This window comes from Carassius auratus, chromosome 22, assembly GCF_003368295.1.
Source record: "Carassius auratus strain Wakin chromosome 22, ASM336829v1, whole genome shotgun sequence".
Taxonomy (NCBI): Eukaryota; Metazoa; Chordata; class Actinopteri; order Cypriniformes; family Cyprinidae; genus Carassius; species Carassius auratus.
This window is the reverse complement of record NC_039264.1, coordinates 20,838,304-20,856,615: the sequence shown is the minus strand read 5'-3', so window position 1 is coordinate 20,856,615 and position 18,312 is coordinate 20,838,304. Positions and strand designations below refer to the sequence as shown.

The 18,312-nt window shown below is 34.0% G+C and overlaps 1 protein-coding gene across 2 annotated transcripts; it reads right to left on the bottom strand.

Moving 5' to 3' along the window:
- Positions 1-8,016: 8,016 nt before the first annotated feature.
- On the bottom strand, positions 8,017-16,440 carry LOC113039979 (CD276 antigen homolog). 2 transcript variants are annotated; one of them, XR_003275113.1, is made up of 4 exons: positions 16,180-16,440; positions 8,778-8,818; positions 8,371-8,697; positions 8,017-8,194 (listed from the first exon to the last, which is right to left on the bottom strand). XR_003275113.1 is itself a non-coding variant. In XM_026198165.1 (4 exons), the coding sequence occupies exons 1-4, from the start codon at positions 15,690-15,692 to the stop codon at positions 8,097-8,099; spliced, it is 477 nt and encodes a 158-aa protein (XP_026053950.1). In that variant the 5' UTR covers positions 15,693-16,028; the 3' UTR covers positions 8,017-8,096. The 2 variants fall into 2 exon arrangements, 1 of the variants encoding a protein (XP_026053950.1); XM_026198165.1 differs by lacking the exon at positions 16,180-16,440 and adding an exon at positions 15,682-16,028.
- Between the last annotated feature and the right edge of the window lie 1,872 nt (positions 16,441-18,312).

The following is an 18,312-nucleotide window of genomic DNA, read 5'->3' as shown; positions in this document are numbered from 1 at the left end:
TAAAAAACTGAAAAACAGTTACTCTCTGAAGAGAATATAGATATAGATACCTATTTTTTTTTGCTCCATATCTGGGCTTAGTCCAGAAAGGTCTTCTCTCACTTGCCTTCATCCTGACAGACTGAACAAGAGCTGTTAAAAACTGGATTGACTCTGTCAATCTGAGGAGAGGAGAGTAAGCTGTCAGACCTGATGAGCAGGTAAGTGCACAGATCATGTGGTTCAAAACAGAAGACAGCAGATTCTGTTAAGAATAAATGCGCCTGAATGCCCTTTGATAATTATATATATATATATATATATATATATATATATATATATATATATATATAAATAATCAATCAAAGCCATACAAACATGTTTCTATCCATGTAAACTGAAGAGAGGGAACTGAAACAGGGTAATTCATGAGTCTTTCAAATTGTTTTCCATATCTGGGCTCAATCAAGAAATGTCTGACTCATAGTCTCTGTCACTTCTCGTTATCCTGACAGACCTGTTAAAAAAGTGCTGTTAAAAAAACTGGATTGTCAATGTGTTGGAGGAGAGTTAGCTGCCAGACCTGATGAGCAGCTGAGTGGGCAGATCATGTTTTCTAAAAACAAAAGACAGCAACTTCTGTTAAGAATAAATGCACCTGAACTCCCTCTGACAATTAAATACATATACAGTACAGACCAAAAGTTTGGACACACCTTCTCATTCAAAGAGTTTTCTTTATTTTCATGACTATGTAAATTGTAGAGTCACACTGAAGGCATCAAGGGCTATTTGACCAAGAAGGAGAGTGATGGGGTGCTGCGCCAGATGACCTGGCCTCCACAGTCACCGGACCTGAACCCAATCAAGATGGTTTAGGGGTGAGCTGGACCGCAGACAGAAGGTAAAAGGGCCAACAAGTGCTAAGCATCTCTCGGGGAACTCCTTCAAGACTGTTGGAAGACCATTTCAGGTGACTACCTCTTGAAGCTCATCAAGAGAATGCCAAGAGTGTGCAAAGCAGTAATCAAAGCAGAAGGTGGCTACTTTGAAGAACCTACAATATGACATATTTTCACACTTTTTTGTTATGTATATAATTCCATATATAATTCCACATGTGTTAATTCATAGTTTTGATGCCTTCATAGTCATGAAAATAAAGAAAACTCTTTGAATGAGAAGGTGTGTCCAAACTTTTGGTCTGTACTGTATATTAATAATGTTACACACACAGACATACAACCATTGTTCTCTCGGTGTAAACAGAAAGAGAGGGACCTAAAAAACAAAAGGGTCAATAATGAATTTGTCTTTCAAAGTTCCACAATGAAAACAACCGGTTGACAACAAGAAATCACCTGCATTGAGTTTTTTCTTTTTTTCTCTCATGTCTGGGCTCAATTCAGCAAGATCTGTCTCACAATTCCCCTCTCTCATTTGTATTCAGACAAACTGTACAAGTGCTGTACAGAGACTGTAACATTCTCAAACTGATGAGAGGAGAGACTAGAGTCTAGAGAACTGTTATCAGACCAGAAGAGCAAGTGAGTGGGCTGCTATCACACTGTCATGGCAGTTTTCTTTTTCATCAACAAGAAGAATGCAGATAAACCTAGGAGAACAATCATACAAGAGATCACTGCACAATCAAAGTCGCAAACATTTAGTTTTGTAATGATTTTTTTTGTTTAACATATTATTGATTCTGGATATATGAGCCTTTTGAGAAAACTGGAGCCTTTTGTATTATTATAGTTGTACAGTGTTTTATGTGGTTTGATATAATGGATAGTATGCTTGTAGACTGATATTATATGTATGTGTTTGTGCTTGCAAATGTGTGTGTGTGTGTGTGCTCTTGTTTTTGTGACATATCAGGACACAACTCTGTATAATGACATGGGTATGACAGGTATTACAAGGAGAGGGTGACTTATGAGGACATAACCCATGTCCCCATTTTTCAAAACGCTTATAAATCATACAGAATGAGTTTTTTTGAGAAAGTAAAAATGCACAAATATTCCTGTGAGGGTTAGGTTTAGGGGTAGGGTTGGTGAAGGGCGATAGAAAATACAGATTCTACAGAATAAAAAACCATTACGCCTATGGGATGTCCCCACTTTTCAAAAAAACAAATGTGTGTGTGTGTGTGTGCTCTTGTTTTTGTGACATATCAGGACACAACTCTGTATAATGACATGGGTTTGATACAGTGCTTTAAGTGGCCCAAAAGAGGTGCCGGTACTCTATTATATCCTATATATATATATATATATATATATATATATATGTAAGGGGGTGTCTGCGGTCTTGGGTGACGGGATGGGGGCTTAAGGCCTGTTCACACCAAGCACGATAACTATAAAGATAACGATAAAGATATAGTTCTAAAAATCGTTCTCAATATTAAGGAATAGCAGAGTCCACACTACAACTATAACGAGAGAAACGGTATCGTTGGAATCATTTTCAGAATGATTTTTTTCCAGCTGATGGACGATACAAACATTGACATCCAATCAGAATCAATCCTGCTATAACGAGCTCAGAATAAACAGACGATATCGTTCGCTGGTGTGGACGCTAATATCTTTATCTTTATAGTTATTGTTCTTGGTGTGAACAAGGCTTTATGATATTAGACTTCGTAGCCTATAATAAAATATAATGAATTTCGAACCTTAACTAAACACATTTTTATTTAAAGATCAACCGTCTGTCATTACTCTTTAGTCTGCCACAAGAAACAACAACATTAAAATCATGAACTCAAATGTCATTGTAAAAAAACATACAAACAAACCAAAAAAAATCAATGACTGTTGTAACAGTGCGTAAATCAGACCTTTCTGTAACACTAACGCTAATGAGCTTAAACGTATTTTTTGTACGCATTCCCGCGAACTGTCAATCACTCCTGTACGCGTGCATCACTGTCCTCCTCGCAGCTGCAGCAACTTACGCTCTCTTCATAAAGCTTTAAAACAAAAAGGGGACAAAAAGGTCGTATTGTCTTTGTGTATTTTTGTATTTTTTTAGAAAAAAAGATGCTGCAGCCAATGAGCAGTCGGCTGAGGCTGGTTGCAGGACGATTCAACCGCCGCAGACAGTTTTTAATGTTTATCAGACAACAACTACTCAATATTTTGCTTTAGTATAATTTTCGGGACAATTAGGACCTGATTCGGGATTTGGAACAACAGTTTTGATTTCGGGACTGTCCCGAATTTTTCGGGACGTCTGGTCACCCTACTTGAAAGAGCTACTGCATTACTTCATTTTCTTGCGTCTAAGTTTGACCTGCAGCGATATCTCTTAGGTCTGGTGGGGTGTCGATCAGTAAAACATCTGATTCTGACTGTGTTGTTTAAATATTGAGAGTCCGAAGCCAGTAGAACATGTTAAGTGTTCACTGTAATTGAATTATAATCAATCCGAATATGCGCGTTTCACACATCCTTTATGTCCATGTTGAGTACAGACAGCGGCAAAAGCGGCGCGTGCAATATTTACTTGTAAAACCCAAGGGTGTATGGGGAATGCAGTCTCTGCTCTCGGTGGGATGATATAGGAGCTTGCTTTGTGAAGGGCGCTCTGAAAAGCAGCAGCGCAGGCAAAAGATTAAAACCTCTATTAAAACAGATGTCCAAATGAGCTCAAAAGCTATATTTGGAAGTGGCAGTACTGAGTACCAGTGCGTACCGGCCCACTCAAAGCACTGGTATGACACAAGTATTACAAGGAGAGGGTGACTTATGAGGACATAACCCATGTGTGTGTGTGTGTGTGAGTGTGAGTGTCCTCAGCACCCAGAGTTTTGTCATAAACATAATCAGAATCATAAAAGCTTTTGTTTTCAGGTATGTTTACTCATACAAGGAATTTGTTTTCGTGACAGAAGATTCCATAGTGTAACAGAACGACAGTGGCAGAAAAAAAAAACACTACTACTACTACTACTACTACTACTACTAATAATAATATTAAAATAAATTGACAATTTTATGTGTAGGAATATAATAATAGACAGTAGTAAGGTACAGGGGTGCGTTTCCCAAAACCATAGTTGCAAACTAAGTTAGCAACTTTGTTGGTTGCAGTGCAATTTCCCATTGCCAACCAACTTAGTTGCTAATCAGTCCATTCCTTGTGAAGTTCTTGGATATTTTGTTCAGACAATTTTGTTTATCCAAATGTCCATTTTGTGTGATTATGCACATTAGTTAAATCCCATATAACCCACCAAAAAAAAAAAAAAAAAAAAAAATTATGTGAGAGACATGTGATAAGGAAATATACCAATATACCTAACGGACTGAGTCATTCAATGATAAATATTTGCTCTGGTAAATAACTACTGGGAATTTTGTCACACAGAATCTTACTGTCATTCTGTTTGGTTTGGTGACATAATTATATCAGAATTACTGTTTTTAAACTAACTGAATCAATTGTTAAAGTTTGTAAAGTCACTGAAACTTATTACAGTGTAGTGAGTGGCTTTTTCAAGTAAAAAAAAACATGAAGCAATATGGTTTTAGTCTAATATACCATGCCAGTGTTTTAAATGTAAAAAATATTGTCTGAAGCCTTAAGTAAACAGTTTTAATTTAAAGAATCAGGTGATTCTTATAGGTTCCTAACAGCACTATTGTTAATAATGCTAAAGGGAAATGAAAGAGTTAGTGGTCTTAAAAGTGGACATTAGAAACCGTCCTGTGGCTGTTGCATAACATTTTTACTGAAAATGTTTCACTGTGACAATTCAAACGCAACTTGACCAAATCTCATGGTAAAGTCAGTATTAAAAGCACAAAGTTAATGCATGAGAGAAGCCACTGAAAATGAACATGAGCTGATTTTCTGGTCAAGGGTGTGTGAAAGATATGAAGGTTTCAATAATAATAATAATAATAAAAAAATCTAATGATAACTTATCACATTTTACACATGTATAATGTTTTAGTTTATAGTATAATTTGGTATTCATGAGGGTCTTTGGTTTTGTTCATGTTTGAGGTTTTATCAAGCATGTTTGATTATGATTTTCCTGCACAGGCAGCTGGGGCTTTTTGATTTTTTTAGTATCTAAAAAGTTTAGTAACTAAGTCAGATACCCTCTTCCTTATAAAGGCTATGTTTTTATCCAATAGAGGGCGCCACACAACAGTGAGACAAAATACATTGTATTTAATCTGTATTCAACACACACACACACACACACACACACACACACACACACACACAAATACAGGCTACAGATAAACTCAACTTCAGTTCTCTGTCCATTCTTGCAAACAGATTACACATAGATTAAAACGATAATCAATTGAATGCAATTAACAAATAATAAAATGTCATTAAAAGTGTCTGCATAATGTCTTATTAATTTTCAGGTCTTGTTTTGTTTCATGAACCACTTTTAACTTCTACTCTTCCTTTTAATTACACATGTCATACAAATGTCTTATTACAGTTTTTTCGACAGTGAGCATAACTGAAGCTACATGTGCAAAACTCTAACTACAGTCTGCACTAGCAACAGTCACCTGAGCTAAACAGTGCAGCCAAACTCTACACACAACCCTCACTGAGAGAACACACACTTGTCACTCAACACACTGAGAGGAAAAACACAAGCATCAAACACCAATACAGAAAATACTCACGTTTCATCTTTTCAGTTTGAACTATTTCAGTGACTTCATACAAATATTTTCTTCAAAGAAAGGAGTGACATTCTTTCACGTGATTTATTTACATTTTTAGAACATAGTTTTTCTCAGTTACTTTGGTGCATTTCTCAAATCAGAAATGAAATACTCAAAACTACTTGTACAACCTCCACATCTAGTCATTTATACACATCAGAAAACCAGTTTCTCATTCTTTTGAACAAGTTGCGATTGCTTTTGTACATTTATGCAATTATTCAAATTTATCTGCGGATTCCTACATTATGAGTTGCTAATGTCATGTCGCTCAAAATGTATTATATCGTTTTATGTGGATAGTCCTACACCTCAAAACATTTAGTCTTTAGTTCATCGTATAAGTCATTAAATGCAAAATGGTTAGTCTAGTTGTCATAAACTGCCAGGCACACTTTTTATTTTTACACATTTTTATTAGACTTTTTGTCAATTTGGCATGAATTGTGCAAGTGAATCTTGACTAATGAAGAGAATGTAGATGATAAACCAATGATAAACCATTTCTCTGAAATAGCTCAAAGGTTCACCTCATGAGTCTTCAGTTGGAAACCCAGAGGACACACACAAGAGTTACAAATTATGAAAATATATTTTCATCTTTGTGCCTTGTGACTTATTTTCATCTTTGTGCCCATATTTCTTTTTCCAGACCACTAGTAAAAGTGTAACTGGCAATTCTTTATACAGATGTATAAAACAGGTAAAAACTAGACACTAGTTCAATGATCTCATGATTCATGGGTTACTGAGACATCATCGGCACCCGGCGGTGAACCAGTGACATTTCCGAAACAGTTGTGATGTGACTTAAGCTTTGTTTTCTGAAATCACGTGACTTTGGAAGTTTGATACACCATATTACATGCACACTTCAAACAAAGACTACATTTTATTCTGTTGTGCAGTAAAAGTATAGATCTTATTCTGTAATGCAATACGAAAATCAATTGTACATCATTTGGTATTTTCAGCATGTTCCTTTGGCCGTTCATATAGACATCTATTCTTTTACCTTATAATAATGTTAGTATTCCACATATAATTCATCCAAAAAATGCCCCGTGTGCACAAGCTGAACCTTTTGTATTATAGCATTGTGCATGCTGTTTGTCTATTATATGAACATATTGCTTTTGAAGCCTGTTCTCATTAGAGATCATGAAGACCTTCACTGTGCCCCCAAAGAGACCAAGACTACTTTTTCACACATAATTTATAAGTTATTATTATTATTATTATTATTATTATTATTATTATTATTATTATTGTGAACATCCACATTCATTGAAACACGAGACTCTTTGCTCCTCTGAATGTGAGAATTGTGCAATATCAATTTTCAAGCTCTAGAATCACTGGCAGCATCTTTTATGCATTAACATGGAAACATTTTCATGTTGGGTTCAAGTTCACCTTGTCGAGACCTAGCCTTTAACCAAGTGGGAGATGTTTATTATTGTTATTTTCTAATCTTAAATGTATGTTGTTACTCATTTTTTATCTTTCATGTTATGACATTGTACGTTATAGGTATTTTGAGCAGTAGGATTATAAAAAAAAAATATGTGCTAAAATTAAATTAAGTAACGTTAGCCTATATAAAATTGCAAACATCTATCTTTCAGTACTTTTTTACTTAAGTACATAAAAAATCAAGTACTTTTGTACTTTCACTTGAGTAAATTTGAAACAGGAGTACTTGTACTTTTACTGGAGTAATATTTTACCATATGTATCTGTACTTTTACTCAAGTACTTGATTTGTGTACTTCGTCCACCACTGGATGTTTCTAAGAAAGAAAAACATCTGAAATTGGATGTGAAAGAATGACAATATATAAACTTGAATTGAATTGAATATAAGAAATGTGCCTGACAATGCCACAGTCTGTGGATTTAAGAACAAAACTATTCAGTCCTGGAAACAGTTTAAGATTATTAATTGCTTCATTAAGCTCATCTGAATAAAAAGGTTTCCTCTTTTCATAGTTTTACATTGCCATGAAACTTCTGTCAAAGCACAACATGAAGAAAAAACTACTGTGGTACAGAATTGATAAGGCAGGAACATATTGACAGTATTGCCAGAAAAAATTAAAAAGAATATATATATATATATATATATATATATATATATATATATATATATATATATATATATATATATATATATATATATATATATATATATGTATGTATGTATTCTATCTATTTATTGTAAAACAGCAAGAGTATAACAGAACAAAAAGGTTTCAAACTTGTAATACATGCCTTAGAATTAGTGTGCACTGTACAGAAACAATTAAAGCTGTACTAATTTAGCTAAATGTAACAAAGTTTGCCACTGTTCCTTCTGAGGCAGCTTGAGCTCTTTTCTCCATTTAAAAATCAAACAGGTTACAGACAGAACAGTTGGTGCAAGTAACAGAGAAAAACACAGGTCAATATCGTCATCCAGATAGTAAATAAGTTATTTCCTTTTTCTGCTGTTGATCCTGCAAATTCAGAATAATAAAAAATGTGATAAAAACAAGAGATGTGCCTTTAATTTATATACAGTAGCATTCAGACTGGAATTGTTTTAATATATATATATATATATATATATATATATATATATATATATATATATATATATATATATATATATATATATAGTATTTTTACACACCTGTGATGATCAGCTCCACAGTCTTCTGTTCATCTGAGGGAGTGATGAAGCAACTGAACTCTCCTGCATCAGTGTGTTGAAGATTGGTGAGGATTATGGAGAAGTTTCCTCTCTTATACTCATCAGGGAAAGTTTCAACTCTGTTCTTGTACTGTGAGTTTTGTTCTGCTATTGAATCTTCACCCTTAACTATATCGAACACAATCTTGCTGTCTTTGTCTCTCCAATGGACATCAGTATCTTGAAGTGTAAGATCATGTTCAGTTGAAGAACACGGCAGGACAACAGAACCACTGATGAAACCCTCTACTGTGACCTGCAGAGAGACTAACATCACAGAGAAACATTATCGTAAACAGTTTTTTGCATGAATGTATCTTTCAAATACATTTTGTTCAGATACTCACCTTTATTTATCAGCAGTGCAAACGCACAGATAAAGAACCATCTGCAGAAACAGAACAGAACCAGTTCATTTAGCTTAATCTCAAACAGTAGATCATAACCTTGACATTAGACTGGTTTGAGATGAACAGAACTGATCACTGGTGATTATGACTGTCAGAAAAACTCTGACTTGCTGTGGTGTCAGTAATTTCGCAAGATGCAGGTATGCAGTTTACCAGCTGCTCAAACTAAAAGCATGATGGGAAGTGATTCACTGCTGATAAAACGTAACACACATTGTTTTAAAATAGTGCTGAGGGATTTATTATTATTATTTATTTTTTAATCTTAGTCTTTTAACTCAAATTGGAATTTTAAACGAGCCGAATGTAGATAATGGGTTTGATTCTCACAAAACACATAATTAAGATGCCCCCTCATCTTTAATATTTATCTTGACCACATAGATTTTTTTCTTTTAGGGTTATGAATTTAAAATTGTTTTTTGTTTGTATTTTTATTTATTCATTTTATTTTATTTTTTTAATCTAAGATTAATATTGTCAAGTTTGTAATCTGGAGTCCCCATGAACTCCAATAGAGGGCACTCCACTCAGGACTCTTGAATTTGGTGTCTGTACTCCATTTCCCATAATCCTGTGCTTAGGGCTAATCACCACCAGGTGTTCCCCATTGCCACTCCCCTACCTTGTTTGGACTTATTATACTGTGTTTTGCGTTATTGTGAATCTGACATTTCTGAGCGGTTTCCTTGTGTTTTTTCCTGTTTTTTCGACTCTATTTAAACTGATTGCTGCCTGCCCTGACCTCTGCTTGGAATATATCTATGTCACTGAATTATCTGTTATCCCTGATGCTGGTGATTGATCTTGTCTGTTTCTCACCGTGATTAATAAAAGCTGCAAATGGATCCGCTCACCTTTGACTCCATGTAACAATTATTAAATTGTCACTGTGGTGTGTGACACTCCTTTGGGAAAATAACTAATTTAATTCAAAGATCACACATTTGCTGTGAACTTTTTGTCACAAAAACCGGCAATTATTATACATGAATTTTGACTGTAAGTTAAAGTATATATTTACTTTAATAATTAATATAATTTATAGAGTTACTATTTTAACACATCTTCATAACTCATTATAGCGTTAGAATCAGCTGAGTGGAATGATTCAGTCTGAATTAAATGTCTGTTGCTACAAACTGCCTTTTAATTAAGAATATTTATAAAATAAACATGTTAACAGGTTGACTAGATTTCATTTTCCAGTTGTAAATTGTCACTGTTTAACTAAATTGTCAAGATGTTTTAATGTACTAATTACAAAATTAACTATTAAATTAACGTGTTGCTATTTGTATCCCTAAATAATATACTAAATGTTGTATGTGCAGGATGATTATGTATCAGCCAATGTGTTATTAAAGAAAATAAATAGAAACATTTGCTAATTTAGTTGTCATAGCAGCAAATGTAAAATATTAAGAGAGGAGAGAGTTAGTTCTCCTCCTAAAGGATAAAACTTAATAGAAAGAGATATAACAAATGACAGACAAAGCTGAAAGGTAAAATTATTATTAGGTCTGGTAAGTGATTAATTGTTTTATCTAATTAATTACATGATGTGATTAATTAATCTAATTAATCGCACATTAAATTTGGATAAATTACATATACTCTTTTTTACCATGTGAGTAAATGATGACAGAATTGTCATTTTTGGTTGGGTGTACTATAACTTTAATAATTTATTTTCTTAATTTTATCATTATTACTATGAAAATATAAATGTTTTTCTTTAATGAAATGATACTCTAAATAAGAAACTAAAACTGCCAGTAGCTGGTGGTAAATGTCTTAATGATTAAGTCATCCAGTCATTTATTCATTCATTTGATTCGTTCAAATGGCTGATTCATTCAGGAGTAGAAATAGTAAGTAAATAGTGTTTTTATGGCTGGTTCATTGAATCATTAGGCTTGTTCGACTTGAAGCGGATCATCACCATCAGACTGACAAAATATCACAATATTAAAGGTCCCCTTCGTCGTGATCCCATGTTTTAAACTAGTTAGTGTGTAATGTTGTTGTTAGAGTATAAATAATATCTGTAAAATTCTAAAGCTCAAAGTTCAATACCAAGCAAGATATTTGATTTAACAGAATTCGCCTACAAAAAACGACCCATTTGGACTTCATCCTTCTAGTTCCTGCAGTAATGACGTCACTAAAACAGTTTTTTAACTAACCTCCGCCCACATGAATACACAAACAGCGGGGCGTGGTCTTGTTGCGCTCCGACGGAGAAGAGGAAGAGCTGAGTTTGTGTTTGTTGCCATGTTGTCTAAACGCTGTGTTTTTCATCTCTGAGTCCAATCATCTTTGTTTGGGCTTCCCAGGGATGCTGTACTTGGAGATTAATGGTTACAATTTACATTTAACTCGTTTCCCGAAAATTATAATCCACTTGTAAAACTATGTGCAGCACAGCTTGCTGAGGACAACTTTCTCAATCTCAATCAGTTTAATGCCGGATTCGCACAAAGATTATTCCTGAAAGATGGAGCAGTTCCCTCTTTGTCTGGAGAAGGCGTTGTTTATGGACCACAACCGGTAAGTGTATTTTATTATTTAAGTTGGTGCGTTTAACAGTTTCTGTAACTTACTACACAAAGGGCAACGCCGTTTAGCTTTGTTAACTAGATGTTAGGGCTGTGAAAAAAAATTAAACGCGATTTTCATGCTCATCTCGTCAGTAAAATCGCTTCTGTGATTATAAGTACATCTCCAGCACATGCTCCTGCCCAGTTGCTTCTCAAAACAAGTCCAATTTCTGAAGGAGGGACTTTATAGAACAAGGAAGTCATCAGCCCGTTTTTATGACAGTGAAAACAGCGGTATACAGATAGGTGAATTGTGTGAAAAATACTGTGTTTTTTCACACGCAAAACATGAACACGTTATATTGCACACTGACACAATCAAAGCTTCAGAAAAGCGCGAAAAACGGGACCTTTAACTTCTTAATGAACTGTTGTTTAAGATGAGTATCACATTTGCACTCGTGTGATATTGCACTTAGTCTACAACTCATGTGATATTTCTTAACTATGTGATGTAAATATGAGACAAAATTTCCAAAATGGGCATTTTACCCCATATCTTGAATTTTAGGGATGTTCGCTAGGCTCCATCATGCAGTAAGTTGTTGCTATGCCTCATATTAATCATCAATCGACTGTATGAAATGGCAGATGATGCACATAGTTCTGGGGCGGGGGCACCGGCGGCGCCAGGGGGGGTCTTGGGGGGTCTCAAGACCCTGCCAAAAACTGCCTTGACCCCCCCATTTGACCCCCCACCCTCTTCCTGATTAAAAAATATATATATTCGGGATAAAGAACCAAAAATGTGTCTCTTCAAACTACGCAGAACAATAATAAATAATAATTGTTTCAACATTTATTCGTTCACTGAACCGAGAACTGTTTCTGTCGGACACGTCCGATTCGAGAACCGAGGAGCGGATGATACTGTGCATGTGTGATTCAGCGTGAAGCAGACTGACACAGAGCGCATCTGAACCGAACTGATTCTTTTGGTGATTGATTCTGAACTGATTCTGTGCTAATGTTATAAGCGCGTGTAAACCAAAGGCTTGAATGAAGGGCAATCATCACCAATGACGGCATTACATTGAGCGCAAAAGACCGCAAAAAAACGGTGAACCATTTTTTTTTTTTTCAACTGGTTTATTTGATCGAATTGTCCGAAAGAACCGGTTCACTTGAGCACCTGCTTCTTTGCCCCTTAAGTGCCCTTTTATCAAAGCAAAATTTCTTCAAATTTTTTTTGTAATAACATGAACTTTTGTGAATGCCTGCCCATGCCCAATCATAATATTAGTACAATTTATTAATAATAATTTAGCCGTAAATAAAATGACCAACATGATGACATTTCACCTGACAACGACCTCATCCAACCGGGAAGATTCCTCACGCCGCAAGTGCATTTTTTAATTGCTAGAGGATATTTTCAACACTGTGGAAGCTGGAAAGTGGTGTATCATTCTCAGCAAAGAGATTTTGATGTTTATTTACTTATTATTATTTTACAAGAACGATATGATGTGAGAACATGCAGATACGTTGTTTATATTGCTGTGTGTAGCCTGTAGTGTAGAAGTAACACTAGCGTGCTGTTTGAGGGAGAAAAGTTTCACAGGCATCGAGGGGTCTGGTCTTTTTTATGTTATTTGAATAAACTTTTATTATATTACAGTACTTATTTATTTTTAACACGTAAAAATAATTATCACAACACTGGTAAGGCTTATTCAGATTTTCTCATTCTCTGAATTATCATTATAAAAATAAAAACAATTCAGAAATGAATTAAAATATAATTATATTTTAAATGTCATGCAAATATTTTTTTTTCTACAATAGCAACAGTGTTTACAACAGCAAGACCACTTTAGCCTGTAAACTCAATAATATCTATCTGGAAATAAATGTAAAAATATCATTGTCAATAAAAATGCATAATATACCTGACATGAAAGTGCAGTGTGAAGGATATGAATAACAAATGTAGCCTGTCATTTGTTTACATTGCAAAGGAGTTTTTGTTGTTTAGTAGCAGTAATATGCAGTTATTAGCCATGTCCACTGTATTTTTTGTTGGTTTTCATGAGACCCCCCTTGAAAAGACCAGGACCCCCCCCATCGCCCCCCCAATCAAAATTGTCTGGAGCCGCCACTGGGCGGGGCAAGTGCGTTAAATGCATTAATAATTTGAGTGCATCATTTTTCAGAATTAATTAATCTAATTAACATGTTAAACTACAAGCCCTAATTATTATATGACTTAAATACATGCATACCAGTATTAACATATTTCATTTCCCATATTTTAATAAGGGGTGCACGATATATATCAGCCGACATGCATCTAGTCAGTAAAGCCGGCTTTACAGACTAGATGTGCATTAATTATCACCAATATATATCGTGCACCCCTCATTTTAATTGAATATATGTCATGATAGCAAAACTATGACTGCAAATGTAATGATTTCAATCAATAAGCCAATGGATTTTAATGAAAGCTAAAATTTCTGAAATGTACTCTTAATACTGAATAATAAACCCATTAATTACTAGAAGTATTACATTTGTATAAAAATAATAACACTAGTAGCCATGGCCATAGCCAGCAATGAGGTCACCGTAAATTTTTCATGATCTAAAATGAAATTTGATCTCTGATTGACTCATTTGCTGCTAAACTCCTCATATGAATGTCTGCATGTATTATTCTCAATGTTTAGCATCCGTGGTATGAAAATGATCGGAATGCTTCCGAAGTGAACAAGTCTTCAGAGAGTTGTGAGCGAGAGCTCGAGATTTCTCCCAGCTATTATAAGCATTTTCTGACTTGTTTTTCCACTTATTTTGACACTTTAGAAAGTTAATAAAGTAGGAAGTTGCGGTTAAGGATCAGCGATAACTTTTTTCTTATCTAATTGCCAAATTCTTTTTTTAATAATTTTGGTTTATTTTATTTATTTATAGTTTGTTTATTTTAATAGCAATATCTGGCAACATTGCATCACCAACATTAGTCTGGCAGTAATCAAAAAAGGCACTGGCTATTTACACTAAGTGCAAGTATCTATAGATTATATTTATACTATGTTAAAATAGCAGGATTTTTTGCTATTTATACTACTTACTGGAAATAGTGGCAATTGTCTGCACCTCAGTATTGTAGTACATTATAAAACAGTATGCAATAATAACTTATTGAGTCTAATATAATGGATGCCACCTTTTTAGGACAATAAAGCCCTCCCTACACCTACCCTTTTTGATTATTTACTCAATTTTAAAAAATTAGCCAAAAGGTGGATTCGAACCCAAGTCGATCACGTTAAAATATGTATGACACATGCTTTACCATCTGTTTGGTGGGTAATATGTATGTTTTTATGAATAATAAAAAAACTGATAAAATTATCCACCTCATAAGTATTGACAAACTCTGATTCAATAAACAGGGTATGATTTAAAAATGAGCATCCCTCCAAAAATATTTACATTTCTGTCTCTTTTCAAGTGTTATTGAGTAACGTTATATAAGTATATGATTAGTTGTATTTATAGGGGTTATTATAGCACAATTCAATAATTATTATAAAAAGTCCCCGGACCTCACTAATTTTCAAAGCTAGTAGCTATATGTCACTTGGGGCCCATTCTGGTGGGTTATATTAGGGCCTAATTGTTTTTGTTTTGTTTGTTTTTTTACTTCAAAATAAAAACTATAATTCTTTCTTCATAAATCTAACAACAATGATTTGTCTACAGAGCCCCTATTAACATATAGACACCAAACAATTGATATTCAGTATCATGTACAGTGTCATGATAGATCACTAATTTCCAGAAACACAAAATTAGATAATTCCTCAGAACTGTTTTGACTGAGAAAATCTCACAAACGTTTATATTCAGATAAAATGACAAAATTAATAATAGCCAAGCCTGAAAAGTGCTGAGATGAAATTTTGGGCAATCTGTGGTTAGGAGAAAAAATTAAAGGGAGATCATCTTGGCCCAGGGGACATCTGATCACATCTTACCCTAAATAATGATGTTCTTAACTGAGAACAAAGGGGGCATCTTTATCTATTTACCCTAGTGGTAAAATATAAAATATATTGAATGCATTGAATGTAAGAATCAAGTAATCATAACAGCACATGCACCGCGACACAAAGACAATACAAGCTAATGCTAATGCTAATGCCGAATATACACGTGTCACAGTGTTTTGAATGTGAAACATGAGAAGTGACTCAAAGCAAAATTTTATTTAAATATCATAAACATACCTATTGATCATGGTGCCAGCTCACAACATAAACTATATATATGCTGCGAATAAAACTTGTGGCAACGTCTCCGCGTACTGCAACAACAAAATGTTTCCGGGTGCTTTTTTTGCCGGAAGTCGTCATAGAGTCAAACAACGCCTCCGTTGAATTACATCAGATTTTTATACATTTGTATACGCTAGACTACTGAAACAGAAGTTGACTTTCACATATGTTTTTATGTACTCTGATTCTTGATCTTCTACTGAATTTTCTGATTTCATTGTATCTTTCATTTTCATGATACTTGTATACTGTTGTTGTTCGCTTGTTGACCTGACTGCTTCTATTGTTCTCATTTGTAAATCGCTTTGGATAAAAGCGTCTGCTAAATGATAAATGTAAATGTTAATCTTTAATCACGTCTTTCACGATATCCTTGTGTCCGATGTGACATTTGATCCAATAATGGAAAGAACAGCAGTGAATTAAATAAATAAGTGTACTCAGACTTACCTGAGTATGTGATTCGTAAACTCCTCTTGTAAATCATTGTATTCAGGCTCCTGATCCTCAAGAGAGTCATTTCTATAAATTATTTGTTATTTATTCCTGTTGTCCATGAGCCTTCAATAGAATGTTATGTCCTGAATTCAGATTATTGCCACTGAAAAAAGTGGCACAAAACTGCAGAACTTCAAATAAAATACTCATTCTAATCTACAGAGAATTTTTAAGACAATTTAAAAAAATAGTTGTTAAATAAAAATAAAATAAAAAAGCATTTCAAATGCTTTTCAGAAATCAACAGGCAGTTATCTATAACTATATATATATATATATATATATATATATATATATATATATATATATATAAATATATATATTTTTTTACAGATGGGTTCAATCCATAAAATTCTGCCTCACGGATCCTGTCTCATGGTTTGATCTTGACAGATTGTTTAGTTGCTGTGGGACTCTGTGGGACAAAAGGTAATATTTGATGACGCCTTGTTGGGAGGAGGAACTCAGGGATATGGGCAGGTTAACCATTATTCATGACATGACAAAATGCTTGTGATGCTTGTTTTTATCATACCGTTTCTGAAATATACTGAAGCATTCAGTATTTATATTCGGCTAAATATGGAAACTCTGGACCAATGAGAAAGCCCAATTCCATGTGTTCATGTTATTCAGGTACTGTACCAACTGGTGCCCTTAGATTCTATTAAAGAGGTTTGTAACGATGAGGGGCCATTTATTTAGAGTCCAAACATTGATTCACTTAAAACAATCTATTTCAAATGTGTACACCAATTAAAACTAGTTTGTTTTACTACATGTTTGTTTGTTTAAAAAAAGGAGGAAGAGAAAGAGGAAGGATTTCAGAGGAAGTATACCCAATGGGATTTTTGGTAGTTGTTGTTGGTTTCGGAAAGACTTTACGTTTTAGTAAAAATGTATATAATAGAAATATCCCAAAAACTTCAACAATGTATGTCTGTAGTTTTAAAACATACAACTTTGTTAAACAAAAAAACAAAAAAAAAAAAAGATGATAATCTGTACAATTCGTGATGAGATAGAATGTACAGTATTTTCCAGCACCAGTATATTAATGATTGATGGTTTTGATGGAGAAGTTTACCCTTTAGGAAATGTTTCAGTTCATACTCTGGACCATTTTCTCTAGTAAATGAGTAAATAAATTGATTTAGCTTTAAGGATGTGTAGATAATTTACTTAGACATAAATATGCAGTATTTGGGTGACTAAAACACATTAGGGAAGAGTTCAGGACGCTGCACACAAGAGCACAGAGTAGTTAAATTTGCATTTCCTGAGATCAAATGTAAATTCATCATGTGGATCATGCAAATCTGATAAAGGTTAAAGATGAGGGGACCATCTACTCATTTTGTGCAGCATTTTTCCCCCTTAATTTAATTTTCCATTACTTTGTTGGTATTATAACATATTATTACACGGCTCTGTGGAATACTTGATTCTTATTGGTCAGTCACCACATGTTATTTCCCAATAGAAACCAGTAAAAACTAATAACACAGGATCACTTGGTAACGACAGTCTATGCTATATGTTTGATGCAAACTTTTTTCTTTGTGGAAGCTATGCATTTGTTTGGCTAATAAAATAGTAATACCAGTAGAGCAGTATTAATAGCGGTATTAATACTAGTATATGTCATACTAGTATAGCAAACTCACTCTCTAGTTTCATTAAAACGCAGCTGCTGCCATTTTGTGAGGATTGTTTTGCATACTGTGATGATTATAAAATAAGATTATAAGATGCTGATAAGCCTTGGTTAACAACTGGCTGAATGCACATTATAACTTACTTTAGTTGAATTTTATGACTGTGTAGACTTCATAAGTTAGAGTTTTTAAGAGTTAGATTTGAATAATATAATTCAAGTCTCCAAACTAAACTCGCATAGGTTTAAGAACTGGAAAATATGATTTGATGTGCATTAACATACATGTTAAACCTAAGCCTGATGTGTTTAAAATTATTGTACACATACCAAAATATGTTCTTTTCAATTAAAGTTTGTTTTATTCTGAAAGGATTTAAGCACAGAAGAAAGACAAAATCAAAACTCAAGGTAATGTAAGATATTGT

Bases quoted from the DNA above. Each gene is read 5' to 3' on its own strand.
- LOC113039979 (XM_026198165.1), bottom strand. The intron at 8,698-8,777 runs GTGAGTATCTGA...CTGTGATGTTAG, and splicing joins TGCACTGCTGATAAATAAAG to TCTCTCTGCAGGTCACAGTA. The intron at 8,195-8,370 runs GTGTGTAAAAAT...CTGAATTTGCAG, and splicing joins TGTGGAGCTGATCATCACAG to GATCAACAGCAGAAAAAGGA.